Here is a 19725-nt window from a genome sequence, read left to right as displayed (position 1 = left end):
GAAAGGAAATAGGGTAATCCCAGCAATTACAGACCAGTAAGTCTCACGTCTATCGTCTGCAAGGTGTTAGAAAGGATTCTGAGGGATAGGATTTATGACCATCTGGATGAGCATGGCTTGATTAAATGCAGTCAACACGGCTTTGTGAGGGGCAGATCATGCCTCACAAACCTGATCAAGTTCTTTGAGGATGTGACTAGAAAAGTTGATGAGGGTCGAGCTGTGGATGTGATGTATATGGACTTCAGCAAGGCATTTGATAATGTTCCCCATGGTAGGCTCTTTCAGAAGGTCAGGAGGAATGGGATACAGGGGAACTTAGCTGTCTGGATACAGAATTGGCTGGCCAACAGAAGACAGTGAGTGGTACTAGAAGGAAAATATTCTGCCTGGAAGTCTGTGGTGAGTGGTGTTCCACAGGGCTCTGTCCTTGGGCCTCTACTGTTTGTAATTTTTATTAATAACTTGGATGAGGGGATTGAAGGATGGGTCAGCAAGTTTGCAGATGACACAAAGGTTGGAGGTGTCGTTGACAGTATAGAGGGCTGTTGTAGGCTGCAGCGGAACATTGACAGGATGCAGAGATAGGCTGAGAGGTGGCAGATGGAGTTCAACCTGGTTAAATGCGAGGTGATGCATTTTGGAAGGTCGAATTTGAAAGCTGAGTACAGGATTAAGGATAGGATTCTTGGCAGTGTGGAGGAACAGAGGCATCTTGGTGTGCAGGTACATAGATCCCTTAAAATGGCCACCCAAATGGACAGGATTGTTAAGAAAGCATATGGTGTTTTGGCTTTCATTAACAGGGGGATTGAGTTTAAGAGTCGTGAGATCTTGTTGCAGCTCTATAAAACTTCGGTTAGACCGCACTTGGAATACTGCGTCCAGTTCTGGTCGCCCTATTATAGGAAAGATGTGGATGCTTTGGAGAGGGTTCAGAGGAGGTTTACCAGGATGCTGCCTGGACTGGAGGGCTTATCTTTTGAAGAGAGGTTGACTGAGCTCGGACTTTTTTCATTGGAGAAAAGGAGGAGGAGAGGGGACCTAATTAACGTATACAAGATAATGAGGGGCATAGATAAAGTCAATAGCCAGAGACTATTTCCCAGGGCAGAAATGACTAACACGAGGGGTTATATTTTAAGCTGGTTGGAGGAAAGTATAGAGGGGATGTCAGGGACGGGTTCTTTACACAGAGAGTTGTGAGAGCTTGGAATGCATTGCCAGCAGCAGTTGTGGAAGCAAGGTCATTGGGGACATTTAAGAGACTAATGGACATGCATATGGTCACAGAAATTTGAGGGTGCATACATGAGGATCAGTGGTCAGCACAACATCGTGGGCTGAAAGGTCTGTTCTGTGCTGTACTGTTCTATGTTCTATGATAGCCTCTGTGAGAAGAAATTCCTCTTCAACTCTGTCATAAACGTGTGACCACTTATACCGAGATTATACCGTCCGTTGTTATACTCTGCACAGGGATAAGCAACCTTTCTGCAATTACCTTGTCATGTCCCCTAAGAATCTTGAGTATTTCTGTCGTGATTATAATAAGGTCAGCCAGGAGGACAGGATAGAGTAGGAGTTCCCTGATTTGGCCTGTTAATCTGGTACAATCAGAGAGCCCCAGATGGCACATAAAATGATGAAGGGCTTTTGCCCGAAACGTTGATTTTCCTGCTCCTCGGATGCTGTCTGACCTGCTGTGCTTTTTCAGCACCACTCTGACCTAAACTCTGGTTTCCAGCATCTGCAGTCCTCACGTTTGCCTACATAAAATGAGTGTCAGACACTCTGAGAGCTGGCTCTAAGGGAGCTGGACCAGTGTTAAGGACTTTCCATGTATAAATGAAGGGTGACTTGGTGAAAGGATACCAACCTCTGTGACGTTATTTCAGTTTCAATAAGGTGACCTCAGCAATCTTCCACATTCCAAAGAGTACAGGCCAAATCTATCCAACCTCTCCTCCTAAGACATTCCCTCCGTACCTTATAATCAGCTAATGATTCTCCTCCGGACTGTCTCCAATGCCTGCATATCTTTCCTTACTTAAGGATCCAAAAACTGTTTATAGTATTCCTGTTGTGGTCTGACATGGGTCTTGCATAGTTTTAATTAAACCTCATCACTTTTATACTCCATTCTTTTGAAATATAGGCCAACATTCCATTTGCCTTCCCTATTACTACTGAACTTGGATGCTATCTTATTTGTTATTCATGGACAAGAAATCCTGATCATTCTCTTCTGTAGCTTTCTACAGTCTTGCCCCAGTTAAGCAATCATCTCCTCTACTCTTCCTTCCGGTGCATAACATCATATTTCCCCACATTGTATTCAATTTTCTAAGTTTTTGTCTACTCACTTAAGCTTTCTGTATGTTTCTTCAGACTCTGTGCCATCCTCACCACATGCCTTCCCACCCATTTTTGTATCTTCTGCAAACTTGGCTATAGTATATTCACTTTCTCATCCAAAACATTATTGTCAATAATTGTGGCACCGGCGCTGATCCCTGTGACACATCACAATTTCCAGGTTGCTGTACTAAAATGCCTCCTTCATCCCAAATTTCTGTCTTCTATTAGTTAGCCAATTTTCTATCCATGTTAATAATGACCTCTAACACCATGAGCTTTTACTTAATAAATAGACTAATGTATGGTACCTTATCATACTCCTTCTGAACATAAATTAAATAATACATCCACAGCTCCCCCTTTATCAATTTGGTTTGTTACCTCTTGAAATAATTCTAGTAAATTTGTCAGGTACAATTTTCCCTTCATGAAGCCATATTGACACTCCTCGATCATATTATGCATTTTTTAATGCTCTGCTATTACATCCTGTATAACAGATGTTGACAATTTCCCAATAAGATGTTAACTGGCCTATTTTAATTTTACCTGTTTTTTTGTCTCTTTTCAAATAAAGGTTTACATTGGCAGTATTCCAATCCTCCAAGACTTTTCCAGAATCGAAAGATTCCTGGAAGGTTATTATCAGTGCATCCACTAGCTCAGTAGCTACTTCCTTTATTTTCCTAGAAAGTATCTCATCAGGTGCAGGGAACTTATAGGTCTTTAGTCTCATTAGTTTTCCTAGCACTTTTTCTTAAGTGATAGTTATGTATTTTCTGCTTCTTTGTCTGTTCCCATAATTATATTTAACCTTACTAAATTATGGTTACCTATAATTCCCCACCCCACCCCTGCTGACACCTTTACCAATTTCCAGCCTTTCTTCCTAAAATTAGATCCAGCACCACTCGCTCTCTTATCAGACTGTGTGCTGCCTGAGAAAGCTCTCCTGAATACATTTTAAGAATTCTGCTCCCTCTAAGCCTTTCACATTTTGTCTATTCTAGTCAATATTGAAGAATTTGAAATTTCCTTATAATTAGTTTATTATTTTTACACTTCTCTGAATTTGCCTCCAACCTATCTATCTCTCCCTGAGTAGGGGTCTTTAATACACTCCTCGAAATGTGATTGCCCTCTTTTTCATAAAACCATTGGATTATGCAGTACAGAAGAGGCTGGGGAGTTAGATCCATGCAGAAGGTGATAGGTCGAGTCTACGCTGAGGCCGCAAATCAAGTTCATGCCGAGGCCAGGGATTCAAGTCCACATTGAGGCCGGGTGTCCGCGCTGGTTTTCACCCTGGAGATTGCTGATGCTACCTGAGGACAGAAGGTAATAAGAGAAGGAATGAAAAATGTGAAAAGAGAGATTAAGAAATGGATAGAGCGCATGAGCTCCAGCCCAGGAGTCCTGCTCCTCCACCATCTTAGACAGCTACATCCATCCATTTTGCAGTTATCCTTTCATTAGAATTTGAGACTAGATTTGCTGATTTCTCATAGCGTAAAATACAATAATTTCAATTGGTGGATTATCATAATTGGTCCATGATTTCCTGATTCATGATCACAAAATGTCAGATACCTTGCCCGATGCACAGATCTAGAAAATCTGCCCTTTGAACTTGTCTTCTAAATGAATGCAGTTTGGAAAAAGTGGCTCAGATTTCAATACCATTCTTTCCTATGGTTACATTATTGGTGAAAGCATTGTAACTGTAATAGGATATGATGGATGTGTTCTTCAAACTTAAAGAAAAAGCCTAGTTTGACATACTTCCAGATGGAAAGCAAATACAAACTAAAGAGATCATAGGTTTATTGTGGATTTGTGGCTATTCATGGTGTTATGTTCCAAGAAGGACCAGGAGGCCAAGGGGTAAATCAGCAGGAGCTTTATCATGGAGTTATTTATTCTCCAGGTAGCAAGGTTGGACTAAACTGTTTTCGGCCCAAAGTGCCCATCTGTACAGTGTTCAGCCTGTGCTGCAATGATGGCTGATACCCACTTCTTGCCAGTAGTGTAGTTCCTTGCCAACACTTCATGACCTTTTTGGAAAAAGTCACTTTTGGCCTTGTTCTCTTGTTAGAAAACATGATCCTGTTGTTTCTTGTCATAGATATTTTCAGCAAATCAAATGCTGCACACAATTGATGCTTTATCATGAGCAATGCTGGAGGACTTAAGAGTCGTCAAGTGGATTGTGTTCTGGTATGTTGGCTTATGGATAGTGATCCCTCTTCTTGAGTTATGTTTGAGAAATGTTACACTGTGTGAACAAACCTTTTGTAGAAGGGTGAAAAGGAGCCGATCAGAATGTTGAATCCAGTTGCTCTTTAAATAATCTATAAACTCTAATGATGTAAACTGTGAACCATTATCAATTTGTGGACCACGAGCAAGTTGTTCTGAACAACCAAACCTCGCAAAGACCTCCCCCAATTTTTCAATGATTTTCTCCAAAGGTGTCATCTTCATGATGGCAACTTCAGGCCTTTTAGTAGTCAACCACTATGATTAGATTACTTACAGTGTGGAAACAGGCCCTTCGGCCCAACAAGTCCACACCAATCCAAAGAGCAACCCACCCAGACCCATTCCCCTACATTTACCCCTTCACCTAACAGTACGGGCAATTTAGCATGGCCAATTCACCTAACCTGCACATCTTTGTACTGTGGGAGGAAACCCACGCAGACACAGGGAGAATGTGTAAACTCCACACAGACAGTTGCCCAAGGCGGGAATTGAACCCAGGTCTCTGGCGCTATGAGGTAGCAGTGCTAACCACTGTGCCACCATGCCGACCTCAAAAACCTATGAAACCTTTCAAAAAGTAGTCTTTATAGATTCTTTGCTATGGCCTTTGTGGTCTTTTCCATGGTGTAATGGTGCTAACAAAGGTAGATTATGAATTCTCATGCAAGTTGCACAAATTCCTGTCTTGGTTTTGAGGCCTGGCAACCAAAAATAGTTATCTCTTTCATCCAGACAATGTCAGAGTGATCTTCATGTCTTTGATTTAACACTTATTTCCTTAGCTCTGGTAGAATGATGACCATTATTCTCCATAGGATTCAACCTGCTTGTGTGGTTATTTCGAGCTTCATGCAACATTTGGTTTCAGTTCTAGGGTCATTTCTGTGATCTTGTCGCAAAGTATCAGGTCTATCACTTTTGATAGTAGCAGATCATTTCTAGTGTATTTCTTTGTGGGCGGCACGGTGGCACAGTGGTTAGCACTGCTGCCTCACAGCGCCAGAGACCCAGGTTCAATTCCTGCCTCAGGAGACTGACTGTGTGGAGTTTGCACGTTCTCCCCGTGTCTGTGTGGGTTTCCTCCGGGTGCTCCGGTTTCCTCCCACAGTCCAAAGATGTGCAGGTCAGGTGAATTGCCCATAGTGTTAGGTAAGGGGTAAATGTAGGGGTATGGGTGGGTTGTGCTTCGGCGGGTCAGTGTGGACTTGTTGGGCCGAAGGGCCTGTTTCCACTCTGTAATGTAATCTAATCTAATTAATTTGTCCTGCTGGCACTGGAGTCATATCTACTTGTCTGAAGTAGAATATGTTTACGTAAGGACTGTGCTATTTCCTGTCTAAAATGACTGACGAGATCACATGATCAGACTGTTAAAGTGTACCATACTTACACAAATAAACAACACATGGTCTGAAGTACAATGCATTTAGAATCCCCATCCTGACTTGAAAATATATCACTGTTCCTTCAGGGTCAGTTGGTGAAAACTCTGCAATTCCCTCATTAATGGCATCACGGGTGTACCAACACCAAATGGACAGTGGCAGTTCAAGAAGCTTGCTGAATGCTGTAAGTTTTCAAATGATGATATCTACACCATCATAATCCTTTTCCTGAGCAAGTCCTGCCATTAGTCTGTCACATTTCTGTGTGGCACTTTCCCTAAAACAGATGGCTGACACTCTTGCATGCTCCAATCAATTTCACAATACTTTAGTAACTTTCTTAATATAAATTGCAAAGTACGGAAATTACCAATAGACAACAACTACATTGCCTGCAACTAAACGTAAAGTATTTATAATCTGATTTCTTCCCTGTCTTATTTTGAACCATACTCATGGGCCATTTGGTTTGAATGCTTTCACAGTTCATTATTTCAATAGTTAGCACAAATGTACTCTCACTCTTGTCCTTGTAACAATCTCACTTGCACTCTTACAATCACAACCCACATTCTTTTTTTTCAAGTTCATGATTACAATACAAGATTATAATAGTTTGAACAATTCTTCATTTTCTAATGCAGCATTTTATCTTTGCAGAGCAACCTTGAGGCCTATTTTCTCATTACTTCATGCATTCAAATATGACCTCCAGCAACATAGAGCTAACAAACTGTTCACAGCAGCAACATTTAGATATCTTTTCCTTCATAGATTCAAACTGATCTGTTGAATATATTCATCAGTTTTAGATTTTTGTTTCAGGCTTCCCATGTTTACATTTTTTTGTGCAAGCTTTTTAAACATCAGGGTTGTCAGCTGGGAAAGCCTTGCAGCTGATCATATGAGATGGTAAGCAGCAATACATGGTGATATCAGACTCAACCAACACAAACATACAGATTTCATAAAAAAAGAGATGACAGGAGCAGCAATATAGAGGTAATAGCTTTGGATTACTACATTTTGGACTTCTACCTTTATTTCTTTATTCTTCTAATTTATACCGAAGATTTTATTACCTAGGTATCTTTGAACCTAGCTTCATTAGCACTGTAATGCTGATCTTTTAACCTTATGTTTTCATTTTTTAAATTCATACTTAAGATTTAGTACCCAGGTATCCTTATACTTAAGATGGTGCTGGAAACGGTGACATTGTACACAATTCACTGTACTCATGTACCTCTGTATTTAGGTGCATGTGACAACAAACCTAATTTTAATTTTAGTACAATATATATGTATTTGCATTGGAATTAATTCAGAGAGAGTTCATCAGGCTGATGCTTGGAATTAAGTAATTGTCTGATGAAGAAAGTGTTGTACCAACACGCCAGTTAATTACATTGTACGAGCCACTCCTCACAATTAAGTTTGCTGCCAACATCCTCTTTAAAGGTAGATAGTTACTGGGCCTGTTTGGTCTTGTGTGGCAACGGACAGCACTTCCTCTTCTAACTAGAAGAATCTCTTGTAGTTGACAAGACATAGTTTAATGTATGTTTCCAATGAGTTAGTTTCCCTTGATATGGTACACATTGATTCAGCAACTTCAAGGAGGGCCAGATATTAACTCTTACTCTTTTGAGATCCTAATCTGTTGTTTCCACAAGTCCATGTCATCATACACAGAAGGAACAAAATCAGTAAAACATACAAATGACACATACTATTTTTGTACACCTCGAAATAGAGCTCCAGTAATATTTTTCATTTAAACCTTTCTTTTCTCTGGTTTATGGATGGTGCTTATGCCACTCCTCAGTATTAACCTTTACAGACCCCTACACAAGAGTCAAAAAGTGTGGTGCTAGAAAAGCACAGCCAGTCAGGCAGCATTTGAAGAGCAGGAGAGTTGATGTTTTGAGCATAAGCTCTTCATCAGGAATGAAGGGGGAGGCCAGAGGGAGCTGAGATAAACAGGATGGGGTGGGGCTAGTGGGTTTGTAGCTGGGAATGTGATAGTTAGATGAAGGTGGGGGTGATGGTGATAGGTCGGAGCGGATGGTGGAGTGGATAGATGGGCAAGAAGAAACGATCTACAAGTTGGTGTCCTGTCTCCCCAGTGTAGAGTAGACCACATCGGGAGCAATGGACACAGTAGATGGGTTTTGTGGAGGTGCAGAAAAATCTCTGCCGGATGTGGAAGGATCCTTTGGAAGGAGGTGGGGGGGGGGGCGATTTGGGCACAGAAAGTGTGGTCTCCTCTATACTGGAGGGACAGGATGCCAACTTGCAGAACATTTCAGATAATATCTCTGGGACACATGCACTAAACAACCCCACTGCCCTGTGGCTGAACACTTCAACTCTCAAGACATGCACATCTTGGGCCTCCTCCACTGCCAGATACTAGCCACCTGACAGAAGAACGCACCATCTTCTGCATGGGACCCTCTAACCACACGGGATCAATGTTGATTTCACCAGTTTCCTCATTTCTACTACCCTATCTTATCCCAGATCCAACCCTCCACTTTGGCACCGCTCTCTTGAACTGTCCTACCTGCCTATCTTCTTTCATACAAATCCACTCCACCCTCCGTTCCCACTATCAACATCACCCTCCACATTCATCTACCTATTGCATTCCCAGCTACCATGTCCCCAGCCCCACCACCCATCCCCTCCTATTTATCTCTCAGCTCAATTGGGCCTCCCCCACATTCCTGATGAAGAACTTATGCTTGAAATGTCCACTCTCCTGCTCCTTTCTGCTGCCTTACAGGCTGAACTTTTCCAGCGCTGTACTTTTTGACTCTGATCTCCAGCATCTACTATCCTCACTTACTCCTAGACCCTTATACAACTAAGGTTGAGCTTACTGTGCCTTTACTTGTTGAAGTACTCTTAACACTTAGAAAAATGATAAAATTCTAACTTTGACAGAGTGGATACTGGGGAAACACTTCTATTCATAGGGGAATATAGAATCGGGGAACAGCTTAAAAATAAGAGGTCTCCCATTTGAGATGCAGAGGAGGAGGAATTTCTTAATTCTTTTGGATTTTTGTTAATCTTTGAAATTCCATGAGCAAAAGTTGAGACTTGGGGTATATTCAATATTGAGTGTCTTGATTGACAAGGGGCTCAAGGGTGATAACAGACAGACAGACAAATGAAGTTAAGGCCACAATCAGATAGCTATGAGTTTATACATAGGGCATGCAATAGGTTCAATGGGTCGAATGGCCTATTCTCCTATTTCTAATGATCTTGCTCTATTGTAATTGACTTCTCGGGTGTGTGATGATAGAGGCCGCCATGGGGAACATTTTCAAATACAAATCTTCCCTGAGAGCCTCAGCAGCGGGAAGAAAGCCGGTACTCAAGCATCATTCCAGAGTAATCCATTGCTGATAGCAAATTCAGAACCTCAGTAAAACTCTGAGGAATTCGTTTTGACGAGGTAAATATGACGACGTTTTCACCAGTTCTACGATTCGAGATGCATTATCCGAATGCAATATGAACCTTCACGATACCGTAGTTGTCTGCATCGCCAATCGGAAATCTGGATGCGGGGATGTGCGCGAGGCTGTGTACAGTGAGAAGCAGCGAGTTGATTGGTCAGAGACGGGGGGCACGCGTTTTCAGGTGGACAATATGGCCGCTAGGGGCCAGTACCTGTCGTATGAAGAGATGTGAGTTTCTGAATTGCAGGTTTTTAATCGCTATCCTGATGGATTGAGTTGTTTACGAGGAGAACCTGTGTGGTTTGCAGCTGTTCAGTTATATATATAAAAAATAAAGTCTGTTCGGGGAAGAGGACGGTTGTCTGATTTTTATGCATTGCAAATGGTGGAGATAAGCAGCATGTTAGTAGTAATGTCTGAAGAGACAAATGGAGTTAACGTTTCAACTTCCTGACCTTTCATCAAAACTGGGTCTGTTAGAGATGTAATATTGAGAGGTTTTAGATACTTTCTAATCAACCCGTTCAGACACACACTTCTGGAGCAAGTGGGACTTGAACCCAGGTCTCCTGGCTCAGAGGTGGGACACCACTACTGTGCCACAGCAGGTTTGTTGAATGAAACTTAAAAGGTAAGGTTGATACCATGTTCCAGTTCTGATCAAAACTCATCAATCTTAATTCTGTTTTTATCTTTGCATGCACTGCCAGACCTGTTGAACATATTCATGTTGATTTGACAAGGTATGCTCAGGTTTCAGATTTCTTGCATTCACACATTTAATTTTTGACTTTTCAATTTCTGACTTGTTAGCTTTGATCTTTATTGAAGAGCTGCAAATTGAGAACTCACAACTAATCAGAACAACCTTTGGTCTGTTTTTTAACAATATTAAACCCTTTGGCTTTTGTAACATAATTTAGAATCATGTTCACATGCATGTATTGGGTTCTCAGATAATCTAGGTAAAGAATATTGTATGTCGCAAGTGAATTGAAGGGTTGTTGATGCCAATGATTTTCTGAAATTAATTTTGCTAAGGTTCAAATCTTGTGATTTATAACTGAAATAAGAAGAGTACTAATGCATATGGTCGCCATCATGGATGTTATAAGGAGAGCTTGGACTGTTTTTTTTACCCCTGGAACATAAAAAGCTGAGTGTGACCTTTATAGAGGTTTTGTAAAATCATGAGGGGCATAGATAATGTGAATAGCCAAGTTCTTTTCCCCAGGGTAGGGAGTCCAGAACTAGAGGGCATAGATTTAAAATGAGAGGGGAAAGAATTAAAAGGGACCCAAGGGGCAACTTTTCCAACATAGAGAGTGGTGTGTATATGGAATGAACTGCCAGAGGAAGTGATAGAGGTGGGTACAATTATAATATGTAAAGGACATTTGGACAAGTACATGCTCCTCTCAGATGCTGCCTGAACTGCTGCGCTCTTCCAGCACCACTAATCCAGAATCTGGTTTCCAGCATCTGCAGTCATTGTTTTTACCCACATGGATAGGAAAGGTTTAGTCAGATATAGGTCCAGTGCAAGCAAATGGAACTAGTTCAGGTTAGGAAACCTGGTTGGCATCGACATGTTGGGTTGATAGGCCTGTTTCCATGCTGTATGACTATTTGTAGCAGGACATTTGGGGTTTAAGTTTGCTTGGATATGTTATGGGCAAACATACTAAAGATATGAAGTGCTTATTTGTCAAAGTTCATTTAAACATATTTATGGTTATTATCAGGACATCCCAGGATTTGCATTTTGTTTTAAGTTAAAATCTTTGTCATAATTGAGCTTTTAACTCTAATTTAACTTACATTGGAATGATTTTCTTTTACCAGTTCTGTATAAATAAGCTTACTTAGAGTCATAGAGATGTACAGCACGGAAACAGACCCTTCGATCCAACTCAGTAACTTGAGAGTTTCAAAGATCTCCCATCCCCCTGTTTCTTCCTGAATACCACACATCAATTGATACAATATGCAGGTAATTTGTTTGCAGGTTTTTGCCTGTATTCTTCTAACCAGCTTCTAGTCTGAAATGTTTTCTCTCTTTCGTCTGTGTAGGAAAATAGAATCTCCCTTTGGTTAGCAGATCAAGAAGTTGCCAAGTATAAAATAATTGAATGTGTGTAACAGATATTTTTAAATCAGCACTGGATTGTTGATTTCAGGTGAGATGTGAATGTTTCAAGTGAGCATAATATGAAATGCATTCTGTCTTGTTAACTGCTTGCCGTTTAATACATGACATACCATAATTCTAGTTCAACGATGTTTGAAAGTATATAACTTCCAAAGAAAGTCGAATATTTTAAGCCCTGATCTGTTTAATATTCCAACAACCTTTACACACAAGTTACATGGACTCAAACTTAGAAGAATAAAAGGGCACATCATTTATATATACAGGGCTTTGCTGTTCCCTATCTTTCTGACTTCCTCCAGTCCTACCACCAACAGTGCTCTGTGCTGCTGCAATTGTGGCCTCTGATGCATTCTGAGTTTTAATCGTCCCCCTGTTGTTGATTGTGCCTTTAGCTGTTGAAGCTCTAAAATCTGGAATTCTTTCCTTAACTTCTCTGATTTTGGGCTCTTTCCTGTCATCTTTTAAGATACTCCTTAAGATCTGTTTGGTGCATTTGTTTTGCTATCTCCTTTGTGACTCTTTGTTTGAATTTTCTTTTGATTAAAAGCCTTGTGAGGCACTTTTAACATTTTTCTATGGTAAAGATAGTATACAAATGGACACTCTTGGTACTGGTGAAAGTGTGAAATAGACTGTCTTTGGTAGCAGGAGGGGGAGAATTCTTTATATACTGACATACGAGTGGCATTCTTGTTTTAGGCTCTGATCAGATTATCTTTTGCAGCCCTTTTATTTTATAATTGGCCATATTTTAGAAATATTGACTTTTTTTCCCCCTGATTTTGATAAATACCTGCCATGAATATCTTCAATTTTGGATTAAGAGAGTCTTCTTTGTGCAGGTATCAGCTTTCTGTCATTCTGCCTTTTGATAAACAAAGCAAATGTTAATTCAGGTGTGAATATTGTTTGTAAATGATTTATCTGTTGGCTGTTCTGTCCTGCAGGGTCAACTGCTGGAACCATGTCATCAAACATCCTTTTCACAAACTCGGCAAAGAAACGAAACACCTCTATTATTTATAGCGTGGAAAGGATGTCATCAGAAATATCAGTTTCAAACCTTGCAGGACTTTCCAACCGAGGGAAGAAGAACATAAATAGTGACTGTGAAGGATTTCCACCAAACAAACGGCACAAAGCGGAAAAGGACATTAGATCAAATGAAGATCCTTTTGGAGATAATGAAGATTTCACTGCAGATGATTTGGAGGAACTTGATATTCTAGCTTCGCAAGTTTTAAGTCAGAATGCGATGCCTGTCTCCAATGCTACGAAAGCATCAGTGAGCAATATTAATAACAGAGAAGCATTAGGACTAACAAATGATACAAGTACAAATGTTGCTACTTTAGCAACTGGATCGTTAAGAAATGTAAATGCAGTAAAGGAACCTCATGGTAATGTGCAGGTTTTCATTTGCAGGATTTTTAATATTGTGCAGTAAATTGTAAAGTTTTAGAAATATTATTTGCTTAGTTTTCTCTTTTTTCCTTTGTCATGTTGCAGTGACATGAGCACCAGTTCCAAGTGGGCATTATTTACATGTAACATTCCCAAATTGTCGTGGCAAACCCTTTGACAGAAGAGGAGTGATTTAGGAATGGCAGTTAGTACCACAGCCGAAATTGATCTGCTCACTAGCCAGCATTCACATGCACGTGTTCTCCAGTTCATGACATTTGTTGCGTTGATGAAGTGGTGCTGAGGCTAACTTTTATGACCATAGTTTTCAAACTTAGTTTCTTATTAGGGATCAGGATTGAATGTCGAACATTTATGGCCATCGTACCCTGGCTAATATCCTCACTGGTTTGTTCTTAACTTTATAAATTAATTTAAATGGAAATCATTAAAATGTATTTTTTTTTAAAAAGGCATGCTACAGTCATGAAGTAATTAATATGCAATGACTTTTAAATTGGTACAATTTTATAGCGCACCGATATACAGTCAAATTAGATACAACAATAGGTTATTTGTGTTGTGCACCTCAGAAAATAGTGTTTTGGAGGACTTCATAAGGAATCCTTAGCAGACCACAGCTGAGCAACTTTGGGCCCTTACCTAAAGAAAGCTATACTGGCATTGGCGGTAGTCCAGAGAAAATTCACTCAGCATGGAGGGACTCTCTTATGAGGAGAGGTTCAGTAGATCGGGCCTGTATTCTTTGGAACATTGTAAAATGAGAGGCCATCTTGTTGAGTTACAGTAGATGAAAGTGAAGACTGCAGATGCTGGAGATCAGAGCTGAAAAATGTGTTGCTGGAAAAGCGCAGCAGGTCAGGCAGCATCCAAGGAGCAGGAGAATCGACGTTTTGGGCATAAGCCTTTCTTCAGGCTTATTCCGGAAACGTCGATTCTCCTGCTCCTTGGATGCTGCCTGACCTGCTGCGCTTTTCCAGCAACACATTTTTCAGCTCTGATCTCCAGCATTTACAGTCCTCACTTTCTCCTAGTTGATTTTAACCTACTGCAAATCCTCTTGCAAGGATGTCTTCCTTGAAGAAGCTTTCTTCCTTCCTCTACCAGAATTGCAGTAGATGCTGAGTTTCGATATGGAAAGGTTGTTTCGGACCAGAGGGCACAACCTCCGAATAAGGGATCACATGTTTTATGACTATTGTGAATCTGTGAAATTCATTCCATAGAGGACTGTTGAGGCTGGGTCATTAAGTATATAGCTTTTTAATCAGTAGGGTTATTGGGAAAAGGCAAGGAAATGGATTTTAAGATGAACAGATCAGCCACTATCTCACTGAACGGTGGGGCAAACTCCTTGGGCTGACTGACCTAATTTTGTTTCAGTCTCATGTGGTCTTAAGGATGTCAAAGATGATGCAGGCTGGAAACTAGAATCTTGTTTCAAGAAAAAGTGCTCAAAGGCAGGGAGAGAGGTAACTAAACATTGTGATTGGAAAGCTTTCCAGAAGTATAGGATTTCTTGCCCTATGAGATTGATGGGGTGAAACCATATTTCAGAATCTGTAGAACAGAAGATTAATCCTCTGGCAGCTGGGTGAATTAAATGGTGGTGAATTTTGAGAACTAGCTTAGTGATTCTGAAATCAGTTTGTGAATGAAGTGATCCGTTTGTAGAAAAGTGTCTCCGCAGTGAATGGAAGTTTGGGACGCAAGGACAAAGAAGACAAATTTATATGTTGAAGAGAGACTCTTTTATACTTGAGGTTGTGTGTAGCACCAAGCAAAGTCATGAATTTTCAACCAGTTTCAACCATTAACCTGAATGGCTTAAGATTTAATGGACAATTTTCAACTTGCTCAGGTCTATGTTGGGCAAGAAATACACTAATATGCCAACAGCCTTGTAATAGCAACATTGAAGAAGTAGAGTTGGATGTTGATGGTGTGGCTAGTGTTTAGTGTTGACCAAATAAGTCATATTCCGCCTTTGGTACATGGGTTCACATATTTCACCCATATTATTAGGATTGTATACCACAACTTATTTTTAATTAGAGCCACTTTATTTTTACATATAGGAAGGAAAGGACAGTATTTTTTTTGGTTTTCACAAGAAGGAGAGTCAGAAAAATGTTGTACATGTTGCGCGCACAGCACAAAAGTGCACTATTTACAGGATGGTTATGCAAGGTTGATTGTAAGCAATACAAGTTTGTAAATTCCAATTTAATCACTGACTTTCCTGTTCTATGTTTGCCCAAAGGGAATGGTCTCATTCAAAGTAATGATACTGATTCATTTGGATTTGAGGTTCTTCAAGAACAACATGAGAAGCTGAGGCAACAGGTGATGTAAATTCTTTTGTACTGAAATAACCGTGACTGAATCAAGCTGATAGTTCCCACTGCTGGCTCGAGTCTTTGCATGTCATTTGCATATTAACTGTCCTTCTTAGAAGTCCATTATCAACAAAATTACACTTGCAGTTGGGTAATTCCTGACAATATTTATATCATTTGATTTGCTGGAGACCTTTTGTATCAAGGTTGTATTGTATTGGTTGTCGGTGCAGTAAACTTTGAAGTATCAATGCAGTTTCACATTGTGACACAACAGATATTGTAAATTTTAAGTTCTTTATGTATTTCTTGAATCAGTTGCAACCTTGTGGTACCAAAATATCAGACATGCTGTACAGACAGTCTAGACAGAGTCATAGAGATAGACAGCACGGAAACAGACCCTTCGGTTCAATTCATCCATGTCAACCAGATATCCTAGATACATCTAGTCCCATTTACCAGCACATGGCCCATTTTCCTCTTAACTTTTCCTATTCATATACCTATCCAGGTGATTTTTAAATGTTGCGCCTTCACCACTTCCTTTAACCGCCAATTCCATATATGTACCATCCTCTGCAAATGCACTCTAGTTTTGGACTCTTTCACCCCAGGACAAAGACCTCATCTGTTTACCCTATCCATGCCCCTCATAATTTTATAAACCTCAGAAAAGGTCACCCCTCAGCCTCCAAAGCTCCAGGTAAAACTGCCCCAGCTATTCAGCCTTTTGTTGTGCAGTTTTTAGATTTGTGTGAAACTTTGTGCATCTGCACTGATTCTTTAAGTCAGTTGAATGACTAATCCAAATTGCAATCTGAAACTTCCTTTCTTTATATTTCATCACACTGGATGATGCTGTGAGCCACATATAATTGTATTAGATTTCTGGTCTTTTGTCATGTATTTAACAACAAAGATTGTAAGTTTGCTTGCTGAGATGGTAGATTTGTTCTCAGACGTTTTGTCACCAAGGTAGGTAATAACACCAGTGGGCGTCCGGTGAAGCATCTGTGTTCTGTTCCGTTCCGCTTGCTATTTATCTGTCTCTGTTTTTGTGGTGGGTGATATCATTTCCACTTCTGTTTCTGAGAGCTTGATAAATGGGGTCCAAATCTTTGTGTGTTAGTGGAGTTCCAGTTTGAATGCCAGGCCTCTAGGAATTCCTGTGCGTGTCTTTATTTAGCCTGTCCCAGGATGGATATATTGTCCTGGTCGAACTGGTGTCCCTCTTCATCTGTTTGTATGGATACCAGTGATAGTTGGTCATGTCTTTTGGTGGCTAGTTGGTGCTCCTGTATCCTGGTGGCTAGGGAATTCCAAGAGACCTGGCATTCGAACTGGAACTCCATTAACAGACACAGATTTTGACCCCATTTACCAACCTGTCAGAAACAGAAGTGGAAATGATATCACCTACCACAACAAACGGAGACAGATAACTAGCCAGTGGGACAGAACACCAACGTTTCACTGATGATGTTACCTAGCTTGGTGACAAAACGTCCGAGAGCAAATCTACCAGCTCAGCAAGGAAGCTTAAACCTGATCCACAACCCGAGCTACAAGTCTTCTCCAAAATCTCATTTAACAACAAAGCTTTTTTTAACCTCCAGAAGGCTTTTGTTTAGTATTGTAGAGAAGAAAACAGCATTAACTTAGTTTAACAATTTGTTGGTTGGTCTTGAGTTTCTGATAACAATGATTGTTTTGTCCCTCAATGATGAGAGCATCAAATAGAAAAGCCTGCACCTCATTGACTGGAAAGGTTGAGAATAGTATTGTAGAATATGTTTTTGTTCCATATTATCTTTGGAGGCCTTTAATTGTCAACGAATATATATAAAACTATTTGAGGCAATACAAAATTATTAATTGGACTTGTATCTTGCTTGGCTCTGAATTTCAGTATTTGACTTTGATAAGACCAAGATATCTGCTGATGATGTCCACTTCTTTTGAAAAAATGAGCTATGATTACCATCTAAATTATGGCCTTTATTTTGTCTGTTTTCTTGTGAGTGTGATATTTGGCAGTAGCTTCACCTTTTGGCTATTTGGTACAGGTGATGAGAAATCTATGTACTAAAAAAAATTGTCATGTGAATCTTAAGATTGCCATTATTTGAGTATTAAGTTTTGTTAGTGCTCTTTTTGATGTATGATTTATTTGTATATGTGTTTGTTCCTCCATACTGTCAATATTTTTATTATTGATTTGTGGCATGTGGGCATTGCTGGCTAGCCAGCATTTATTGCCTTTCCCGACTTGCAGTTGAGAAGGTGGTGATGAGCTGTTGTAGTCCATATGCTGCAGGTTGACTCAAAATGCCATTAAGGAAGGAATTACAGGATTTTAGCCCAGCAACAGTAAAGGAGTGACAGTGTATTTCCAAGTCATGGGGGTGAGTGGCTTGGAGGGGAACTTGCGGGTGGTGGTGTTCCCATGTACCTGCTGTTCTTGTCCTTCTAGATGGAAGTAGTCATGGGTTTGGAAGATGCTGTCTGAAGATCTTTGGTGAATTTCGGCAGTGCATCCTGTAGATAGGACACATTGCTACTGAGCATTGGTGGTGGCGGAAGTGGATACTTGTGGATGTAGTGCCAGTCAAAAGGGCTGCTTTATCCTGGATGGTGTTAAGCTTTTTGAGTGTTGTTGGGATTGCATTCATCCAAGCAAGTGTATTTGGAGTGCTGCTCCTTCATCACGTCACACAAACGCCAGGCTATGACTATCTCCAGTAATGGTTTTGGGGAGTCAGGAGGGGAGTTAATTGCAACAGTATTCCTAGCCTCTGACCTGCTCTTGCTGCCATTGTGTTTAAGTGGTGAGTTCAGTTAATTGGGAGTTACCACAGACTAGACAAAATGTTAATGGTGAGGGATTGAGTAATGGTAACACCATTGAATGTCAAGGGGCAGTGGTTAAGTTGTCTCTTTTTGGACATAGTCATAGCCTGGCATTTGTGTGACGTGAATGACCACCTGATGAAGGAGCAGCACTCCAAACGCTAGTGCTTCCAATTAAACCTGTTGGACTATAACCTGGTGTTGTGATTTTTAACTTTGTACACCCCAGTCCAACACCGGCATCTCCAAATCTGGACTGCTTCAGTATCTGATGAGTCAGAATAGTGCTGAACGTTGTGTAATCAACAGCAAACATCCCCACTTCTGACCTTTATGAGGAAGGGAAGGTCAGTGATGAAGGAGCTGAAGATGATTGGGCCTAGGACACTACCCTGAGGAACTCCTGGAGCTGAGATGACTGACCCTCAAGCACAACCATTTTCCTATCTGCTAGATGTGACTCCAACCAGCAGAGATTTTGCCCCTATACCTATTGATTCCTGCTTTGTTAGAGCTCCTTGATGCCACATTTGGTTGAATGCAACCATGAGGTGAAGGGTTGTCACTCTCACATCACCTCTGGAATTCAGCTCTTTTGTCCATTTTTGAACAAGGGCCATAATGAGGTCAGGAGCTGAGTGACCCTGGCAGAACTCAAACTGGGTGTCACTGAGGATGTTATTGCTGAACCTGTGCTGCTGGATAGCACTGATGACACCTTCCATCATGATACTGATGATCAAGAGTAGACTGGGGCAGTAATTGGCTGGGTTGGATTTGTCCTGCATTTTATGAATATCCATAATCTTCACCAATTTGTTGGGATATCCAGTTGACTGGCATGTTGATTTATTTTTCCTTCTGCCTTAAAGGGATGCATCAAATCTTTGTTTGGCCTCCTCCTGGATTACTTCTCTGAGAAGGGAAAATCAATATATCTTCTATTGGAGAATGAATGTATTGTCTTTACAGGATACTTTTGTTAATTGTTGACTGCGCTGAGTGAAACTCAAACTTGGAATCTGAACATTTCCAAATCTTGTTTTAACATCTCCAGACATGCTGACTGAGCCTTGCTCAGCCTGGAATACACTCTTGGTTTCTTTATATCAGCAATAGCACATTAAATGTTGCTATATCTTCAGGTGTTACAGTGGTGTAACTGCTGGAGTTGAGAAGAGTAGGAGGTGATTTGATTAAAACCTATGAGATCCTGGCTGACCTTGACAGGGAGGATGAGGAACGGACGTTTCCACTTGAGAGAATCTGGAACGAAGAGTTCCTTTATAAAAATAAGGGTCCATCCCCATTTACACAGAAAAAGGGAGAATGTTTTTGGGGGGTGTCTCTTTCTCTTGAGAAATGGGGGAATCAGAGAGTGTTTTTGATAAGCAGATGAAAGGTTATCAGGGTAGGTGGGAATGTGGAGTAATAAATCTTATTGAATGACAGAGTGGGTTGAA

General features: G+C 40.6%; 1 protein-coding gene across 11 annotated transcripts in view; it reads left to right on the top strand.

Moving 5' to 3' along the window:
• The window catches only part of atrip (ATR interacting protein), a 125557-nt gene that overhangs the window by 72883 nt on the left and 32949 nt on the right, over positions 1-19725 (top strand). For 4 of the 11 annotated variants that reach the window (XM_072582090.1, XM_072582094.1, XM_072582095.1 and 1 more), the window contains 7 exons: positions 3532-3699; positions 4487-4578; positions 6098-6195; positions 10201-10233; positions 11564-11670; positions 12593-13045; positions 15334-15416. In XM_072582090.1, coding sequence (XP_072438191.1) covers positions 12610-13045; positions 15334-15416 — 519 coding nt within the window. In that variant the 5' untranslated portion in view covers positions 3532-3699; positions 4487-4578; positions 6098-6195; ... (1 more) ...; positions 11564-11670; positions 12593-12609. Of the gene's footprint in view, positions 1-3531; positions 3700-4486; positions 4579-6097; positions 6196-8463; positions 10234-11563; positions 11671-12592; positions 13046-15333; positions 15417-19725 lie in introns of those variants that run through there. The other 7 variants (XM_072582091.1, XM_072582093.1, XM_072582098.1 and 4 more) reach the window with 7 other exon arrangements.

The sequence above is a fragment of the Chiloscyllium punctatum genome, chromosome 12, assembly GCF_047496795.1.
Source record: "Chiloscyllium punctatum isolate Juve2018m chromosome 12, sChiPun1.3, whole genome shotgun sequence".
NCBI classification, from domain to species: Eukaryota; Metazoa; Chordata; class Chondrichthyes; order Orectolobiformes; family Hemiscylliidae; genus Chiloscyllium; species Chiloscyllium punctatum.
The sequence above is the reverse complement of the archived record's forward strand: the minus strand, read 5'-3'. Positions and strand labels throughout refer to the sequence as shown.